This window comes from Odocoileus virginianus, chromosome 26, assembly GCF_023699985.2.
Source record: "Odocoileus virginianus isolate 20LAN1187 ecotype Illinois chromosome 26, Ovbor_1.2, whole genome shotgun sequence".
Taxonomy (NCBI): domain Eukaryota; kingdom Metazoa; phylum Chordata; class Mammalia; order Artiodactyla; family Cervidae; genus Odocoileus; species Odocoileus virginianus.
This window is the reverse complement of record NC_069699.1, coordinates 25,599,846-25,616,877: the sequence shown is the minus strand read 5'-3', so window position 1 is coordinate 25,616,877 and position 17,032 is coordinate 25,599,846. Positions and strand designations below refer to the sequence as shown.

Genomic DNA, 17,032 nt, shown 5'->3' with positions numbered 1-17,032 from the left:
TGTCTCTGGCAGGAAGTGCAGTGAGAGGAGAGTCGTGTAAAGTAATTACTGTGATGTCTTGGGTCACAGCTGTTATTTAATCGGTAAGTGTGGTACTTATATGAGGCACGTGTGGATTTATTCCACGGATCCAGGTTTGAAATGAGACCCAAGAAAGCAGAAGGCACCATCTCCAGGGCTCCGTTTACACTCATAACTTGCTCTGCCGTCTCCTTAAAAGAGCCATCAGCATTCCCTGTAGTGATAACTACCAAACCTTTCCACTGCCATTTGCAGTGATTAAATTTTATTCTGAAACAACTTTTATGACATTTGTAAGTAATTTTGTTCTTTGGCTATAATTTGAATAACTCCGCTCCAGGGTTATAATAAAGTAATTAATATGTCGGGGTGGTTTTGAGCAGGATTCAATTTATTGCCTCTGTAAACAATAAAGTGAAACATGGGCAACTTGGAGGAAAACGGTTAAGACGTGTTCATTTTTCTCCTCACACAGAAAGGAAGAAACTGACTTCCCTGTACTTCTGTACCAGCCCTCACACTCAGGATGCACGATCATGGGCTTCCCTGGAGGCCCACTGGTTGATAATCCACTTTGCGAAGGTGGGGACACCGCTCGATCCCTGGTCTGGGAGGACCCCACACTCTAGAGCCCGTGGTCTGCAACGAGGAGCCACCGCATTGAGACGCCCGTGGACCACGCCTGGAGAGTAACCTCTGCTCGCCGCAACCGGAGAAAGCCTGCGTGTGGCAGTGAAGACGGAGCCTAGCCAAAACAACAACAATGACCTTAAAAGCTGAAAAAGAAAAGCATGTGTTATCACGTGACTCACTCCTCTGGCAAGAGATAGGGATCCAGCACAGGCGGGGTGGGCGAGGACATCTTGGTAAGGGCCATGATGTGCTCAAAGGTGATGTCTGTCTGAGTTCCCGTGTCCACAGTCTGTGACTCTGATGGAGGAGTGAACATTTTGGTGCGTGGTGTTCTCCTCAACACCTGGACCACGATGGGTTCCTTGGCTGTCTTGAAGGCTTCCACAGCCTGGTCGTGAGTTGCTCTGGATAAGTCTTTGCCATTGACCTGTCGGAAAATATGAGAGGGTTTAGAGGATTATAACTAAGCAGATTTTGTTAAAGATGAAAAATTGTTTGAATTTAACAGCATTATCTTTTTTTTTTTTTTTTTCCAGTAGCCATGTATGGATGTGTGTGCTGGACAACAAGGAAAGCTGAGCACTGAATTGATGCTTTTGAACTGTGGTGTTGGAGAAGACTCCTGAGAGTCCCTTGGACTGCAAGGGGATCCAACCAGTCCATCCTAAAGGGAATCAGTCCTGAATATTCATTGGAAGGACTGATGTTGAAGTGGAAGCTCCAATACTTTGGCCACCTGAGGTAAAGAGCTGACTCATTGGAAAAGACTTTGATGTCAGGAAAGATTGAAGGCAGGAGAAGGGGATGACAGAGCATGAGATGGCTGGATGGCATCACCGCCTTGATGGACATGAATTTGAGCAAGCTCTGGGAGTTGGTGATGAACAGGGAGGCCTGGTGTGCTGCAGTCCATGGGGTCGTGAAGAGTCGGACATGACTGAGCAACTGAACTGAACTCAATTAAGCAGAAGCTGGGAAGATGGTTTTTGTGTATAAGCAGCTAAAAGGAAAACTTGGGGGTGTCAAGAACTTCACTGCTTAGTGTCAGGTTCCCCGGGAATGCCTGGTGGGAAGCGGGTGAGTGTGGAGGTGCGCAGATTAGACATAAAACAATAAGCCTCATGGTGAGGAAGGCTTGGCTTCCTACTGGAATGTCTTTACACAGTTTCACCCCCTCCTAGTCTTGCCTGTGAGAGAAAGGAGCGGCCTCGGGCTCCAGCCTTAATCGTGCCATACGAGCTATTAATAACTGGGCATTAATTAATTTTTCCCTTTTAGTGGTGTGTATTTTCCCAGTGCGTGTCAGGTGAGATTAGTTTTCCTTTCATGGAAGGGATGTGACATTTCCTTCTTAAATGAATGCCTTCGCTTTTCCTTAAAAAGTCAATTGAGAATATTAAGTCAGTGATAATCAGGCCGTAGGTGGATACGGCAGGGATCAAGGAGGAGCTCAGATGACCGGACGCTTTGACTGATGTTTGGGAAAAAGCACCTAGCTTCACCGCTCTGCTGTGCAGAGTCCTTTGCTGTGGCTGCCTTTCCTGAGCGCCCACTGTCTACTGCGTCCTGAAATGAAGAGGCCTCTGAACGCTTTTCTCATCAGTCTTGGGAAGGTAGCAGGACCAAAGCATGTTCATGCCCCTCCCCTTACAGCCACAAATAAGCCACATGAGATGACCTTGCTAGTTACTAATGGGCCACAACTTCGGATGCTGCAAGCAGGATTCTTTCCAGTGGTAGAATCCAAACTAACCGAACATGGTTCTCTTTAGAAGAGCTTACAGGAGAGGAAAGAGAAGCCAGAACCTTACATCTAGAAAATGAAGTCATTCCCAGCAACATGGAAGCGTGACTGTTTCATTTACCTTCCCTGCCCCAGCCCCCACGGCCAGGAATGGGACGCTGTGCTCTGATACTTTGGTCCAAGGATTGCACGTGCATGACAGTTCATCAGACTGGAATATTTCGGTCTCACCCCAAGAAGTTGGTCTACTTTTTAAAGTCAGGTATAAAATGACGGTCTAAGAATCATATTCTGTAGAGTGCATGTTAGCAGGAGTTCGCCAGAGTCGCAGATCTTTTCTGGACAGCACCACAGACAAATTCATGTCATTTGTTTATAAATGCCCAAACCAACCCTGAACCTTGCTTCTCCTGCCTGGCTTCTACATTTCCGCCCTCAGCAGCATTTACTTCAGAGCATACAGACAATTAGGTCCATCCTCTGAGGTAGGCACTTCAGTCTCTCTGTACCCAAGCTGCACATGAATACTGACGGTGCAGCGGTTTTTCTATTTTGTTCTCAGCCCTTTCACTCCGGCCCTACGGGGACGGGAACTCTGAGGCTGAAATGCCTTGTAAACAACTGTTAGGTTGAGGAATAGATGTCAGATTCTTTCCTTGTAATGAAGCTCAAATGAATCACGCCAGTGGAGATTATTAATGATTTGGAGTCAATCCACTTAAGTAATTTACTATCATCATAAGGGAGTTAGGCAGAGCAGGAACTCCAAGCTGTGAAATGCCTCGAGTGCACCAGTAAATAAGTCAATGGCTGAACCATCAAAGTCTTACAGTCCCTCATCCTGAAAGACGGGGAAGCCAGGATTTAACACCACAACTGTCTTCACTCTCCTTCCACTGAGGACAGAATGAAAGGACACGGAGGAATTCTTGCTAGCTCTCCAAACCAGTTGAGCACTGTGACCCCTTCCCTGCTCAGAGCTGAGAACTGTGAGGGCCCAGGGATGAGGTAGAGGGGATGAAAGTCAAGTCGGAATGCTGAGGCTGGACTGTCTGAGCCATATCTTCCATTAATGCCTCACAGCTAGAGTCAGATAATAAAGGAATTTATGTCACAGCAAAACTTGTCCCTGGATTCTATTAATGACACATCACAGCACCCTTAGGAGATACTGGTTTGGCCATTGCCAGCTCTCCATGCTGGTGACGGCTGATACTAAAGGTAGTTTTACTCACAGCAAACTCAAGATAGTATGACTTCTGAATGGGCTCTGCAAGGTATGTCAAAACTGTGCTTTCTCTATAATACAAGGACTTTTGCCAAAAGGGAACGAACATGGGATTTTCTTCTAAGGAGTCTTCAAATTGTGTCTCAAAAAAAGCCATCCTGGGAGCCTTTACTTTTTACCCACGTAACAAGGTCTTGCAAATAACCTCAGCAGAAAGGTTAGCTGCCTGATAAAAAGTGTCTCTCCTTGTTCCTCCTGCTTCCTCTCTGCCACCAGAGCTTGGATTGTGTTTCCTTTCCACTAGATCAGACAGCATTCCCCCTGGGAGAGGCCTGAGGTGTGCATTTAATTGGCTCTAGCCTGTGTGGAGGTCTGGTTTCTTTTGCTTAGTGATGGAGCTGGGTCTCTGAGGCCAGGTTAACATACTGAGGGATGCAAAGAAGAAAAATGGAGAACTGGCATCTCCTGACGACTCACTGAGCAAATGAATGGCCTAAGCTTAGAACCTCTTAATCTCAAAGTTCTTGTCACATTTGAGAACACAGTCTTTATGCTTTAGGCCATTTTAACTTGGATCTTAACTCCCCGCAGCCCAGAACACCGATCGGTGCAGCTATCGCACAGATGTTTTGGAAAGTTACACAGGGACGTCTTATTTGTTCCCATCGACATTCCCCTGGTCTGTATAAGACGGTGAGTGAAAATGCTTTTCTGATAAGGAGTGTATCTTAGTAAGCCTATTTTTATAGGAAAGTGATGGCATCTGCTGCTTTACTTGTATAGGTGTCAGGAACCAACGCTAGAACTACTGAGGACGTCCCTGGTGGCTCAGGGCTAAAGAATCTGCCTGCCAAAGCAGGAGATGTAGGTTTAATCCTCGAGTGTGGACGATCCCCTGGTAAAGGAAATGGCAACCCACCCCAGTATTCTTGCCTGGGAAATCTCATGGACAGAGAAGCCTGGCAGGCTGCAGTCCGTGCGGTCGCAAAGAGTTGGATATGACTTAGCGACTAAACAACAAAGAACTACTGAGCAGATGCTTAAATGGTACCTAGAAAGTGAAAGGAAGGACTCTCCTGCATCAGTCTATGCTAAGATTCTCGGCGCCAAAGAGCTGCCCTGTGTCTGGGAGCACACTTACAAACACAAGAAGGCTTTTCTGAATCTCTCCGACTTAGGATATTATTAAAAGGCATTGATGCAAACCCACAACATCCCCATGGTCTAAGATGCAGAGAAAGAAGAGTGGCAAACCCTCTGGGAAGCCAGGAGCCTGAGGGTGACTCTGAAACGTCCTCTCATCACCCATCAGATTGTCACCCCTGCTCACGACTAGGTTCCACAGAAAGAGCACTGGACCTGATGGAACGATTTCAGCAGCCCTCACGTGTATGTTAATCAGGCACAGTTCAAATATGCCCCCTCCACAAGCCAGGGGACCCGCTCTTGTCTTACAGCCCAGGGCTGGAGTGCCCCGGGTCCCAAACTATGGGATCGGACCAGGGTTAGAGACTGTTGTTTTGGACCATTTATTCTGAGTCTGTTTCTTCATGTGCAAAATAAATGTACTTATAGAGTTATGCCTCTTAGGGTTATTATAAAGTTTAATGAGATAATCTACTGTACAGCCGAGCATGCACATGATAAGAATTTACTGATACCAGGGCTAATAGGGATCCTACCCCAGAAGAGCCACATTTTCCCAGGAGACAACAGTCTGCAAATCAGAGAAGCAAAATGCAGCCTGCTTAGGTAGCCTTAAAGACACATTAGTATACTGAGGGGCTTCTTTATTTTTCAGTGAAGTTCCCTAGCCCAAATGTTTCTGAACTGCCAACATACATAGTAATGTTTTCAGTCTGCAGGTTGGAATTCTCTGTGTGTGGGGGTGCAACAGATAAATTCTACTGGACTTGACCCCTGCCACACAAACTTCCTGACAAGCTATTGCAGGCATTGGTACATTCTTCTAAAAGAGGACGAGACGAGGCGGGACTCCACTCTCCTAGACAATCTATTTTTGCAGCCAAATTTGTTTTGAATTACCTTGTGCACATAACACTTATTACGCTGTCATCTTGGAATCACATCAGTGAGAGACTCGGCGAGGTGATAACTCGGGTGCACGCCGTCAGCCAACTGAGAACGACAACCTTTATTCCTGGGATTAGCATTACATGTACATTACGCCAAACGGCGACGATGATGGCTGCAATTACGGGCGCGATGCTCATCCCGTGACGTTTGGCCCAGTCAAATTAAATATCATTAACTCGCCCAATTGAGCAGATTGCTTTTTAAAACAGTTTATGTGGCTCTAAAACCAAGTAAATGGAATGTTTTGGAAAGAGAAATGCTGATGGCAAACTTTATTATACATTAAATGCATAAGTTATTCACCTAGGGCTGAGGATGGTCCCCTGGGACGGAGGTGCAATTAGGGTGAAAATCCAGTCAGTTTGTCTCAGGGCAAAAAAGTGCTGCTACAAAATCTGACAGGATGCTGAGGGAACTTACAGAGGTCCCTGAGCTGGAGATCTCCAGGGATGCGATGCTGCAGGCATGCAACGATTCCTTCCTGGATGCATTGAAGCCTGGGCAGCGTGACTGTGGCTCTTTGAGGCACCCACAAGTACGTATTCCACGGCCCTGAGAACTAAAGCAAAGCTGGGGTGTGCCTCCATTTGGGGGTAAATCTCACTGATAGTCCCCCTGTCCATCTTTCATGCATTCATCAAGCATTTACTGAGGTTATTTAGTGAGCCTTGCTCCCCTCTTGGCTGCAGGGACAGCACTTGGAAGAATTTCTTGGGGAAAGATGGCACGGGAGAGCCACTGATGAAATGCGCTGTGGGTAGCATTTCCCCCTGGCATCTACGGAGGGACTTGATCTGGCCGAGGAGGCAAGTCTACACTGGAACACTAAGCTAGTGAATTACAGAGAGTCTTGGTTTGCACTGCCTACCTAGACATCCCATTGGTAAAAACTGCTGTCATACCCTTTCAGAAAACACCTTTCCAAAGAGGAGCCAGGGGCTTCTGGTGGCTCAGTGCCTGCCAGTGAAGACACGGGTTCGACCCCTGATCCAGGAAGATCCTACATGCTATAGAGCAACTAAGCCCTGTGTGCACCACAGCTGCTGGGCCTGCGCTCTCCAGAAGCCCTTGTGCCCTGGAGCCCACGCTCTGTAACCAGAGAAAATCCCATGCAGCAAGGAAGACCCAGCACAACCAAAAATAAATCAACAAAACTATACACAGCACAAGAAAAAGAGGAGCCAGAAAGCTTTCAAAGTTCCCGACACAAAATTGTAAGCGGTTCAGGATATTTTAAGCTATATTCAGAGAAGACATGGCATACCCTTTCTAAATTAGAAAATAAGTTTCTATTTATGGGAAGACATTTGGTTTCTGAGGATCGGCAGATAGCAATCATCTCGATTTCTATTACATGTGCAAATAGCCCCAGTATAAAGTGCTTATGCAGTTTCAAATTCGGCCTATTATAAATTATGCCCCAGGCTAAAACCCAACTTTTATAGGGTTCATTTAATTAAATACACGGGCAGTGATTGCATTCTGCAAAATATCACACCTGTTTTCAAACTAATTAAAACTTAGATCCCACTGGAAGCAATAGACGATCATAAAATACACAACGAAAAGTAAAAGGTTTCATGCCCGGATTGAGGTTGGGTTTTAAAAAAATCTTTTCTCATTCAGGAAATTCCTGTCTGTCTTAATTTATTTCAAATTTATAGTCTGCTCTGGGGCTCGATAAAGGGAAGGCCAACTTATCTAAAATGGAGGTATTATGTAGCTAAGAAGGAATATGGGTCTTAATGAACAAATGGTGTTCAAATTAATGTTTCTGTGAAAAGCACTGATTTTAGAGATGTGTGTGAAGAAAGGACTCACTTCAGAGATATGCATGGATAAGAACACTATACTCACAGAGACCTTGGCTCTGATGCAGTAAGAACTTAAATCCATGTGGGTGCATTTGGTCTGCAGTAAGGACCTCAGTGAGGTTTGTCCATGGGAATTTCTCAATTACCTGCCCTGACATTATTTCCATAAGTTTGGTATGTCTTCAACTGGAAGCTCCTCTCCTTATCATATTCTGATCTCCCTACATGGATGAATGTATAAGCTGGATAATTCTCCTATTAGAGGAGTCTTCTGTCAAACTTCTGTCAAACTTCTGTCAAACTTCATGTCAAACTATCATGTTTCAAAATCCTTTACTTTACCCCCTAAATGTAGAAAATACCTGGCTACCAGTTTTTGACTGATAAAAAGATGACATGTCTGAAAGAAAGAGGCTAAAAATCATACATGTACACTATTAAAAATCATATATGTACTCTACTGAAAATGATTAGTAGTAAAATATTACAAGATGCTTTCTTCTCAGGTCAGTATCCTACCTTCATCAACAAAATCCTCCTTATCTCCTTTTGGAAGCTTTGATAGAGCATCACCCCTAAATCCCACTGTAAGTGCCAGGTTATAGGTGTCCATTAAATTACAGTGTATCTGAACCATTCTGCATCTTAAAATGAACACGCAACTTTAACCTCATCTGAAAGCAGCTCAATACACAACAGGAAAGCCCCATTTTAAGTACTTGGAAACAAGGTGTTTCTACAGCTGAATCTGTCTGCTTTCTGGGTCCTGTAAATTCCTCTCTGAAACTTGAGTGTCTTTTCCAGGTACATATTCAATTCCTCTGGAAAAGAGATTGGTTTCTTGGTTACAAGAATGACTTGGTTACAAGTCATTTAAATATGGTCCTTTATATGCCAAGGTTCATCACTGTTCACTCCTGGAGGATGTCCTTGCAAATGTCTTCAACCATCCTTGCCCTTCTCTCATTCCTTCTTACTTATCTGCGAAGCCCTGGCCAATCCTTCTGGTCCAACCAGCTGCCTCACTGTTTCGACATGCAGATTACTGATGCTGGAGGACATTCCCACAAAGCGACGTCACTGAGGCAAGTGGGATGTCACCCTTCACAGCTTTCGGGAGATGTGTAAGTACATAGTTATTTGATTTTCTGTTAAGTGCCTGTATTTTCTCATGGGGCCCCAAGTTCCACAGGGCAAAAAAGCGTGTGGTCTGTTCAACTATAGGATGCCCAGAGGTTAGCACAGTGGCTGGCATGCAGGAGCCTCACGAATGTTTATCACCCAAGTGACCTATTTATATGTCTGTAGACCATCACATTCTCCTCATGCGCACTTGTTGGCATTTCATGGCATACCTTCTACTTTTTGGAGAAAGAAAAATATATGAGGTCCAGAGAGGCCTTAGAGTGTCTGTGAAGAATCAAGGCAGTCCCAGCTAAGCTCTCCTTAAGTCTCTGGGTTCTTAACTCACAGGTGACAAAGTGGGGCCATTGAAAGTAAAAAAAGAATCCCTGATCCCCAGTGGAGAGGAGAGACAAATGACACATCTATAGACCTCACAGGAAATGCAAAATTGCTTCTTTCTGTTCCTCAGACAATTCTCCCTCTTCCAGTAGTGGTGTGGACTCGGCTCTGAGCGCTGTGCCTGGGCCGGGTGAGCTGAGGGAGGGTGGGCAACGCGTCATGTCCCCCCAGAGGAAGGAGGGCCCTTCTGTAACTCACAGTGAGAAGCAGAGGGCTGGCCATGCGCGGGCTCTGCTCCCCGGCTCAGGAGTCGGCTGCAGCGGAAGCACATGATGGCGTGGCCTACGGACACGTGCACTGGAGTCCTGGCCGTGCGGAGGGGACCGCTGGGCGCTCAGCTCCCTCACCCTGTGCCAGGAGGGTTGTCAACAGGGGTCTCCCCTGAGTATTTGCAAGTTGACGACTCCGAGAAAGCCCCTATCAGCTCTCTGCGCGGCATCGCTCACCTTTGTACCTAATGAGTGACCAGAAGATGTGAGGTCGAGTACTGGAGCTTCTGGTGCTTCAGTCGTGATTCAGCGCCCTGGTGTGCCAGATGAAGACTTGGTCTACGCACTGTGTATACACCAACTCACACAATGATGAGGCAAGTCCTACTATCATCACCATGCGATGGGCATGAAATCAAGAGGCACAGAGGGTCTGTGCATCTTAACACCTTCCATTAAAGATGCTGGTGGCTTTCCCCTTGAATCAGGAGACACATGCTTAGTTCAGGAAGTATTCATACTTCTTCCTACACATCAATTTTACTTCATTTAACCATCCACACTGGCATCTCCTGTACATACGTGAATGCTAAGTCACTTCAGTTGTGTTGGACTCTTTGCAACCCCATGGACTGCAGCTTGCCAGGCTCCTCTGTCCATGGGATTCTCCAGGCAAGAATACTAGAGTGGTTGCCAAGCCCTTCTCCAGGGGATCTTCCCAACCCAGGGATTGAACCTGCATCTCTTATGTCTCCTCCATTGGCAGGTTGGTTCTTTACCACTAGCACCACCTGGGAAGCCTGATCATGATTGCCTGGCATGATCTCCTGTGATAACAGCAAATACGGCCACACATAGAAGAAAGAAAGTATGGCCAGGTTTTTGCAAGCGTCACTCAAAGGTTTATGGAAACCATTTTATTATGTCATTTTCATCTGCTTGATATGAACTTCATACTGGGCTCATAAGTCACTTGTATAAGTTAAATTTGTTAGCTGTTTTCCTCAAAGATTCAGGGCTGGCTGGCTAGAATAAAATTTTTACCCTCAAGTCTCTAATCATCAGAGGAAAAGATGTGTAGGAAGACACTTCCATCCACAGGACCACGGTCACACAATTTACAACAATATTTAATGATGTTCCGTGTCACCGCAGTCATTTAAGTTTTCAGTGAGGAGGGGCTTCTAACGTGAAGACAGGCAAGAACAGGCAGGAGTGCTATGTATGATGACGGTCCACAGTCAAAGCTAAAAACTGCAGCCCTGGTACCCACAGCCTGGGCTTCAGTGTTGGCTGTGTCACAGAGATGCTGAAGCATCTCAGGCAGGTTAACCTCTGGGGGCCTCAGTTTCTCTATCATTAAAATGGGTTTACAGCAGGACCTAACTCATTGGGTGGTGTCAGAGCTAATTAGGCTGTGTAGAGAAGGTAATCACGGCTCTGCACAGAGGGAGGATTCAACAGCTACTAAATCTCTGTTGTCCTCACTCGATTATAGAACTACTGGGGAACCACTGGGTGCCAGGCACTGATAACGTGGTAACCAAGGCCCAGTAACACTGGGTGAGGATGGGCACAGTTGGGGCTCTGGGATGAGATGCACGGGTGTCTTGAGTTCCTGCTCGGCCAGGCTGTGTGACTTAGGGTGAGTCACGCTACTCCTGTGCCTCTGGGTTCTCAGTTGGAGATGGGGGATATTTCAGCTCTTACATCTTATGTTTCTGTGACAACTGATCTTAGCACAGTGCCCAATGCTGGCTGTTGTTCGAAAGTGAGAGTGAAAAAGTTGCTCAGTCATGTCAGACTCTTTGGGACCCCATGGACTATACAGATCATGGAATTCTCCAGGCCAGAATACTGGAGTGGGGTAGCCTTTCCCTTCTCCAGGGGATCTTCCAAACCCAGGAATTGAATCAGGGTCTCCTGCATTGCAGGCGGATTCTTTGCCAACTGAGTCATTGTTTACAACCCTACGAACCTGGACAGACTACCTACCTCTCCCCGTGCTTCGTCCCTAAGTGGAGTTGTGTAACTCTATTGAAAAGGGCTTAGAAGGCAGTCTGGCTCATAGTTACTGCTTTGTCCTGGGGAAGTGGCCCACCTGTGGTTCCTAAAAATTCCACCTGCCAAATTTCAGTAAAAACTTTACTGCAAAATTATGTAAGAACAACTCATAAACAAGGCTTTATGTCCCACCCACTGATGTGGAAAGAAGGCCTCTTCTAGATCCTGGTATCCCTCTCGGAGATGTGATACTCTGAACTCGCAGCTCTGGGTATCTGCTCTGTGCCAGGCACTGTGCTACATGCTTTACATGGACAACTGTGTCCAGGTCGCAGGAAGGTCAATGGTGAGGTGGGGGATATTACCTCTGCTCTCACAGATCAGGAAATAAAGTCCAAGGCGTGCCAGCAGCTTGCTCAAAGTCGCGCAGCTCATGAGCAGTAGAGATGGGATTTCAACCTGGTCTGCCCAACTTCAAGCGCCTGCTCTCACCACTGGACAGCAGAGCTGGAGTGCTGGGACCCAGCCTCAGCCTTAAAGCGAAGGGAAGTGCTACCGGTGGATTATACTGGCCCCAGGGCTTCCCAGGTGGCGCTGGTGGTAAAGAACCCACCTTCCCCTCAAGAAGGGGTAAGGATGAAACAGAGTCATCAGCAAGAGAGAGGGGGAGGCACAAGATTAGGAACATGACTCTCAAATGGGAAGAACAAAGATCGTCGTCAAAGGAGAAAGTTCACTGGACATGCCTAGGTGCGGATGGGTGAGCTCCGCATGCTGGACCAGGTGGGCTCAGCTACCTGTCCTTTCTCAGGAACTCATGGTGGTGACAGTACCATGTTTAATGACATTCACTTACCCATCCCTTCCTACTTAACTGCAGAGAAGCTCAAAGGAGAGAGGAATCTATTTTTTTTTCCCCCTAAATTCTATTCTTACTAAGTTGTCATGAAATTAAAAGATGCTTGCTCCTGGAAGATAAGTTATGAGCAACCTAGACAGCATATTAAAAAGCAGAGACATTACTTTGCCAACAAAGGTCCAACTAGTCAAGGCTATGGTTTTTCCAGTGGTCATGTATGGATGTGAGAGTTGTTCTATAAAGAAAGCTGAGTGCCAAAGAATTGATGCTTTTGAACTGTGGTGTTGGAGAAGACTCTTGAGAGCCCCTTGGACTGCAAGGCGATCCAACCAGTCCATCCTAAAGGAGATCAGTCCTGAGTGTTCATTGGAAGGACTGATGCTGAAGCTGAACCTCCAATACTTCGGCCACCTGATGCGGAGAGCCGACTCATTTGAAAAGACCCTGATGCTGGGAAAGATCGAGGGCAGGAGGAGAAGGGGATGACAGAGGATGAGAGATGGTTGGATGGCATCACTGACACAATAGACATGGGTTTGGGTGGACTCCAGGAGTTGGTGATGGACAGGGAGGCCTGGCATGCTGCAGTTCATGGGGTCGCAAAGAGTTGGACACGACTGAGCGACTGAACTGAACTGAACTAAGTTGTCTCATCAAATTTTAGCATGTCTGAACTATGAATATCCATGTCCCAAGGCATTTTATGAAGTCCTGGCAATGGAACACCACTTAAAATAGTCCAATTAGGGCAAAAGTAATCTTCTTTTATAAAAAAGAAAACTCTTACCCACTAATGAAATAAGTAGTCTCAGACTTCTTGAAGCCTTTGAATCTTAAAGAGGAGTCAGGTCAAGAAAGCTAATTTTGAAAACATGCTTACCGGCCTTAATGCTCTGCACTTTATTTGCTTCTTTTAACAAGATTATGAAATCTCCTAGCTGTCTCTAAAGAACACGAAGGTCAGGTAACAAACCAATGTGTTCCAAAAAGAAAATCAAAGTCAAAAGTGGATTCACTATAAAATAGAATTTCTTGGCCGTCAGGGATTTGTGTAACCTCAAATCTGGTTGGGAACCTCAACAGTGGTTTGGAATTTTTTGGTTCTTTTCTGTTTGTTGTCAGTTTTCCATCCAAAGAAGCAAACTTTTGATGTATATCACTTAGATGAAAATTAATTTTGGCTCCTGTATCACCAACTAGTTCATCTAGTGATCTACAGACTGATTAGTAAAACTGATAAAATGACTGTGATAGGATCCTTGAAGAAAATACTGTAAAGACTAAATGTAGTTGTTGTTGTTTAGTCACTAACTCGTGTCCAATTCTTTTGTGACCCCATGGACTATAGCCTGCCAGGCTGCTTGGTTCATGAGATTTCCCAGGCAACAATACTGGAGTGGGTTGCCATCTCCTCCTCCAGGGAATCTCCCTGACCCAGGGATCGATCCCACATCTCCTGCTTGGCCACCAGGGAAGCCCCCAATTAAATGTAGGCTTAGTGGTTAAAAATATCAGTTGAAAAGGGCCTGGTGTCAGCATGAAAACAAAACTACTCCTGAATTCTGAGAGAATGGCTACTTTTTCTTCTGTCTTTATAGAGTCACAATCATTAGCTGGCTTGTCCATAATCACCTTTCTAAATAAATTATGCCGGGTCTTCTCAAATACCTTCAATTTCCTACAAAGCATTTGTAAGAGGTCCACACCAGGGGAAAACTGAAAGCATAGCTGGAATTTGAAATGTCATTCAAAGGCCCAAGGTACTTAGGCTGGAGTTCCTATCTGTGACTTCTTTGAACGAATGACATCTAACACTTCTGAGTATTTTCTATGTACCATACACGAGGCTTACGGATTGTACGTTTAATCACTTATTCGCGCAAAAACAGAATGACTAAAACCACAGTACATTTGTGAGTGAAAACAAATACAGAAGCTGCCCGAGGAAGACCACTGTCTGGTTAAGGAGACAGATGCTAATAATCCCATACCTGAGGGAAGGAAAGAGAACCTAGCAGGGACAGGGGTCAGGTGCTGGGAAGAAGGGACTCCTCTGAGAAAGAGATGTTGAGGGCAAACCAGAACAGCCAGGATTTACGTGGGGAAGAAGGGAGGAGACTGTATTGCAGATGAGACAGTGGCATGTGCAAAGTCCTGTGGCTGGGAGAGAACTGGTCCACCAGGCTCAGGATACATGACATGGAGATGCTTGTGTGAAGAGACTAGAGAGGTGGGGAAAGGTGCAGATCATATTACTCTCTGAGGCCGAGGCAGTGGAGTCCTCCCACTTTCCCCCATATTCCCATTTTCACAGGAAGCTGAGATTTAAGAGAGTAAGTGACTTGCCTAAGGGTTCTATAGATATCAAACAGTAGTTTGGGGAGCTTGAACTTGGTCTCCTAACTCCAAATACAGCATTCTTTGAAAGGTGAAATACCTGCTGAAATGTGAGGATCAAGACAAACAGGGGCAAGTACCACTGTCCAAACCTTGAACTGAAGAGGGACCTAGGCAGGAGTCCTTGCTCCTCCTGGGGGCCTTTCCTCATGAGTTCCCGTGGATGCTGCGGACACCATGACACCACCTGCTGCTCCTGCCCTGCCCTAAGCCCCTAGTTACTACTGGAGACTTTGCTTCCTAAGACTCTGGAACCCTGTATCTCTCCCCTTTTGCTGGAAAATCGTAAGAGGTTAGATTAGAAGAGGAAGCTTGGCTTCTTTTGCTGATGGATTAAAAAAGCTACTCAGGGACTTCCCTAGTGGTCCAGAGGCTGAGATCCCACGCTCCCAATGCAGGGCCTGGGTTCCATCCCTGGTCGGGGAACTAGATCCCACATGCTCCCACTAAGGGTTCGCAGGCTGCAACGAAGATCGAAAATCCCTCATGTCACAAATAAGACCCAGAGCAGCCAAATAAATAAATAATACTAAAAAAAAAAAAGGCAGTCTCAATCTCAACAATTTGTTCTGCAAAGTGGGACACGTACTCCCCAGCCTCAAAGAGGGGAGCTCTACCCACTTGCTCCGAAAACTCTTCGTCCTTCCCACAAGCTGCCCCACATTCATGGCATCATAGCATAAAAAAAAGGAAACCAGGCCCACTTATATGAAGTCTTGGATTCTGAGTTTTGACCTTTACTGGATGTCAGCAGTTCAAAAGTGGTATGATGGGTGATTATGGGCCTTTTCATTATGAAAATTGTTCAAATCTCATGGGGAGAACTAAGCAGAGAAATAAATTGCAGAACTGAAGCCTGCATTGTAGCAAGACAGCCCTTGTTTTGCCTTGTTTTTGGTTTTTCGGCACAGCTCTTGTTGCTCCAGTGTTCTCAGGGAAACAGGGCTCCATATTTTATTCTAATAGCATCATTTTGGAGAGTGATGCTATGTCCTTGGGAAGGGGTACTATTTCACTGCTTATCTAGCTCATACAATGAAAGCACAAAAGCTGACCTTGTCTTTGTCCTCAAGTTTGGAGAATTTCTCCATTTTTAAGTGCAAATTACTGCTCAATTTGTTGCAGAAATTTCGGTTAGAGGAGAAAATATTTGTCTCTTTTCTGCTGGGTTGAGATATATTTCTAAATTTGAATAAAAGTTCCAAAAGGAAAAAAAAGAAAAAAACGAAACAAAAAACCTTGCTCCTACTAGTTCACATTTCACCTGTAATAGGTACAAATATTCCATTTAGGAGTGCTTACATGCAGAAATGAATCCGGATATAGCTTTCTGGGATTACCAACACAGTCATCCAGTGCTGAGACCCTCCCTTGCAACCAGGGACCAGGAACGACTTGACATCAATAGATGGTATCAACTGTAAGTTATTTCCCCTGAAATATGCAATTACCTAATGACTGCTGTGAGAAATTAATGCAGACTTCTGGAAATATTGGCTTTGAAAGAAGAACCAATGAAAATGAGTGGGAATAACCAGCTCTGGAGACATCTACGGTGGAAGAAACAGAAACTGGGAAGATTTAGGACCTTTATGAATCAAAAATAAACTTAAGTTGGTACTTCTTGCTCAAAGATTTATAAGCATGATTTATAAATGGCACCAAAAGAATAATGATGACATCCTAGGATATTTATCACCTCTGAAACAGGAAATAAAATGACTCTCCTCTCGACTTCACAGGCACCGGAGGGCTTAAAATATGACCACATTATAATAATTGATCCTCGCTTTTTTGGTGATTAAACTCTGGGAAGTAAGAATAGCAGAATAATTGCATATTTCAGCTGTGCAGAACACCCAGCACATAGGAGGCCTCTGATAAGTTTGCTGAACTGAACAGAAATAAAAAGTGAAATGAAAGATAGTCGTAGAAAACATGAAGTGGGTGAAAAGCACTAAATTACATATGCATGGGTCTTGTAATTGATAAATGCTGGGAACCAAGAAGAACCAAGTAAGCAAAATATTCTACTTTAGTTAAAAGAAACCATGGATCCTTTCTGGGCCTCAGTTTCCTCACATGTAAAATGGGCAGATTGCTCAGATAATGATGATGATGGATTTTGATGTGAATCTCACTGGGCTTTGAGGTGCTCTCTGATCATTTTACATTCCCCAACACCTGACCTATGCCTTACGGCCATTCTAGACACAATTCCACAATCCCCTAACTGTCACATCCTGGGAGCAAGATATGTGTCCACAAATCCTTTCACATCCTCAGGGTACTCGGTTAAAACCTCCTCATTTCATGTCCTTGCTCCCTGGTTTGGTCACGCGGAAGCATCCATGGTAGGGGGTCCTTTTAGGCATACCCCTGACTCTCAGATCCAGCAGGGGACACAGAGGAGATGGACCCCTTGCCGGCAGCCACCTGGAGAAACCTTGCTTAAGTGACACAACCCTGAGTGTGCTCCAGGGAAGTGAGTGATCAAGTGCA

The 17,032-nt window shown here is 45.4% G+C and overlaps 1 protein-coding gene across 3 annotated transcripts in view; it reads right to left on the bottom strand.

Moving 5' to 3' along the window:
• Window positions 1-17,032, bottom strand: part of PDZRN3 (PDZ domain containing ring finger 3) — a 251,090-nt gene that overhangs the window by 21,294 nt on the left and 212,764 nt on the right. For 2 of the 3 annotated variants that reach the window (XM_020903665.2, XM_020903666.2), the window contains one exon: window positions 834-1,081. In XM_020903665.2, the coding sequence (XP_020759324.2) occupies window positions 834-1,081 (248 nt within the window). Of the gene's footprint in view, window positions 1-833; window positions 1,082-2,519; window positions 2,612-17,032 lie in introns of those variants that run through there. The other variant, XM_020903670.2, reaches the window with a different exon arrangement.